General features: G+C 33.6%; 1 protein-coding gene across 1 annotated transcript; it reads left to right on the forward strand.

Annotated features, from left to right (window-relative positions):
• Positions 1–1,237: 1,237 nt before the first annotated feature.
• Positions 1,238–3,016, forward strand: NPY5R (neuropeptide Y receptor Y5). The gene has a single exon (XM_008591464.1). It carries the CDS (start codon positions 1,327–1,329, stop codon positions 2,695–2,697), a length of 1,371 nt encoding a protein of 456 aa, XP_008589686.1. The 5' UTR covers positions 1,238–1,326; the 3' UTR covers positions 2,698–3,016.
• The last annotated feature ends 349 nt before the right edge of the window (positions 3,017–3,365 follow it).

Here is a 3,365-nt window from a genome sequence, read left to right on the forward strand (position 1 = left end):
CAAATGACTGTCTTTATGTTTTTAAAGGGGAGGAGGGGCTCCTTTTGCAGCTTATTGATATGTTATAGGCAATTTAGTGTTTAATCAGGCAGTACCATCAAATCTCTAATATTTACAGGTAAATAAGTAATACCATTGTGGTGTGACTTAATGTTGCTTGAAATGGAAAAACTTACTATGGGGTGTTATATTAGCATCACTTCTACATTTAACTTTAAGATATAATGTTTTCCTTAAACGATATGAAATAACTGACTATTTTTAAAGCTGAAATGCATATACAATTTTTAAGTTGAAAAATAAACAGGTAAATTTTGCTTTTCAAAATTTTTTTTTTTCTTTTTTTTGTCTTTTGTCTTTTTCCGTGTCCGGCAATGGATTGCAACCCTCAGTGCGTTGCTGATCAGTAAGTGGTTGTTCTTATTCATGATAATCTGGCACATCTCAAAGCACTGAGAATTATTATGTAATGATTTTGTCATCCTGCATTGTGTTTACGTAGGCAACAGTACACTTTGATAAACATGTGTTGAGTGCCTACTATAGACACCTAGGTCCTGGGATATTGTTCCTACACTTTAAGAATCTTAAATTTGAACACTGCGTGAACTAGATAATATTGAGGTTACTAGATTTTTGTTTGAAGTTTTTATTCTCCCATAAATATTTAACACCATTGGTGAAGTTATTATGCCATGTACTTAGATGGGTACCATGGTGAGTAAGGGTCAGTTTCTGCTTTTCCATTAATTATAAACCAATAAGATAGACTGGCAGGCATTATAATTGCACTGTGAAGCAGATTGCGATATGTAGCCTCAGACAGCTACGGACAGACAATTATGGGAGTTTTGAAGAGGAAATCACATCCAATTGAGTAGAGTATGGAATACTTTAGAACAGATGGCTTTTAAGTTTGGCCTTGACTCAGGTAGGAAAAAAGATGATTTTAAGGTAATATTATGTGACTACACAGCGTATCATGAATCTTGACTAGAGAACGATATTAATGAGCTGTTGCAAATTATGTATCATGTAATTCTTATTTACATTCTCCATTTCCTTTTCTTACATTATTTCCTACATAAATTTTTAAAAAATAAGGTCTTGTACTTTACCATAAGTTAATCCAGCATAAAAATGACGATAGACTTAAACATACTGTATTTGTTATTGTTGATATTTTCAGCACTCTTGGAACCAAAGACCTCACTAAACTTTCTTAGGAGATTAATACGGTAATGGGATAAAATTGTAAAATTTAGTTTTCCTCCGAATAGATTAACTTATAGTATTCATGTGATTATTTTTTCATGTTGCTAACGAATGTCTCTTTTTTCCAAGCAGAACTATAATATGGATTTAGAGCTCAAGGACTATTATAACAAGACACTTACCACAGAAAATAATACTGCTGCCACTCACAATTCTGATTTCCCTGTCTGGGATGACTATAAAAGCAGTGTAGATGACTTACAGTATTTTCTTATTGGGCTCTATACATTTGTAAGTCTTCTCGGTTTTATGGGGAATCTACTTATTTTAATGGCTCTCATGAAAAAGCGTAACCAGAAGACTACAGTAAACTTCCTCATAGGAAATTTGGCCTTTTCTGATATCTTGGTTGTGTTATTTTGCTCGCCTTTCACACTGTCTTCTGTCTTGCTAGATCGGTGGATGTTTGGCAAAATCATGTGCCATATTATGCCTTTCCTTCAGTGTGTGTCAGTTCTGGCTTCAACTTTAATTTTAATATCAATTGCCATTGTCAGGTATCATATGATAAAACGTCCTATATCTAATAATTTAACAGCAAACCATGGCTACTTCTTGGTAGCTACTGTCTGGACACTGGGTTTTGTGATTTGTTCTCCCCTTGCAGTGTTTCACAGTCTTGTGGAACTTCAGGAAACATTTGGTGCAGCATTGCTGAGCAGCAGGTATTTATGTGTTGAGTCGTGGCCATCTGATTCATATAGAATTGCTTTTACTATCTCTTTATTGCTAGTCCAGTATATTCTCCCCTTGGTTTGTCTAACTGTAAGTCATACCAGTGTCTGCAGGAGTATAAGCTGTGGATTGTCCAACGAAGAAAACAGACTAGAAGAACATGAGATGATCAACTTGACTCTTCATCCATTCAAAAAGACCGAGTCTCAAGTGAAACTCTCTAGCAGCCGTAAATGGAGTTACTCATTCATCAGAAAACAAAGAAGGAGATATAGTAAGAAGACGGCATGCGTGTTACCTGCTCCAACAAGATCTTCTCAGGAGAACTATTTGAGGACACTTCCAGGAGACTTTGGCCCTGTGAGAAGTCAGTTCTCTTCCTCCAGTAAGTTCATACCAGGGGTCCCTACCTGGTTTGAGATGAAGCCTGAAGAAAACTCAGATGTTCCTGAAATGAGAGTAAAACGTTCTGTCACAAGAATAAAAAAGAGATCTCGAAGTGTTTTCTACAGATTGACCATATTGATATTAGTGTTCGCTGTCAGTTGGATGCCACTACACCTTTTCCATGTGGTCACTGATTTTAATGACAACCTTATTTCAAACAGGCATTTCAAGTTGGTGTATTGCATTTGTCATTTGTTAGGCATGATGTCCTGTTGTCTTAATCCAATTCTATATGGATTTCTTAATAATGAGATTAAAACTGACTTAATGGCTCTTATACACTGTCTTCATATGTCATAATTCTCACTGTTTACCAAGGAAGGAACAAACATTGGGATAATCTAAAATGTATTCCTGATAACTATGTATGTATAGTAAGCAAATTTTGTTAACATATGGAGTTTAATTTATGTGAAAGAGTTCTGGATTTGTATGTCGGTTTATAATATATGGAAGATAATTTTAATGTGTTATAATATGATTAACTTTTGTCCAAAGTCGGTGTCAATTTGGTCTGTAATTTTATTTTAAAAAGTGATTGTGTTGCCTTCCATTTCATGTTGTCTTATAAATAAATGAGTTGTATTTTTTGTTTAAAATAAAAGTCATATTTAACCAACTCAGTACTTTTGTCCAAAACTATAATAACCAAAAATATTTTTTTCTGAGGAATATTTAATTTCAAATTTGAGAAATTCCTATTATTTATCTATCTTCATTTTTACTCCACAGGCTTATTAGTGTTTAGTTTGTGAAATCACAGAAAACATTTAGTATGCCCTGAAAATCATAACTAAATGAAAAATATATGTCCAAATCATGACTATAATTTTAAACATTGGGTACAGTTTTGGAAATCCTATAAGAAAATGCTTATTTACTATTATTAAGAATTGGTCAAATTGTCAATTTAACTCCACTGTCCCAGTAATACATAATTAATTTACCAAACAAAGACAGATTTTAAA

Source organism: Galeopterus variegatus, unplaced genomic scaffold (genome assembly GCF_000696425.1).
Source record: "Galeopterus variegatus unplaced genomic scaffold, G_variegatus-3.0.2 Scaffold6944, whole genome shotgun sequence".
Taxonomy (NCBI): Eukaryota; Metazoa; Chordata; class Mammalia; order Dermoptera; family Cynocephalidae; genus Galeopterus; species Galeopterus variegatus.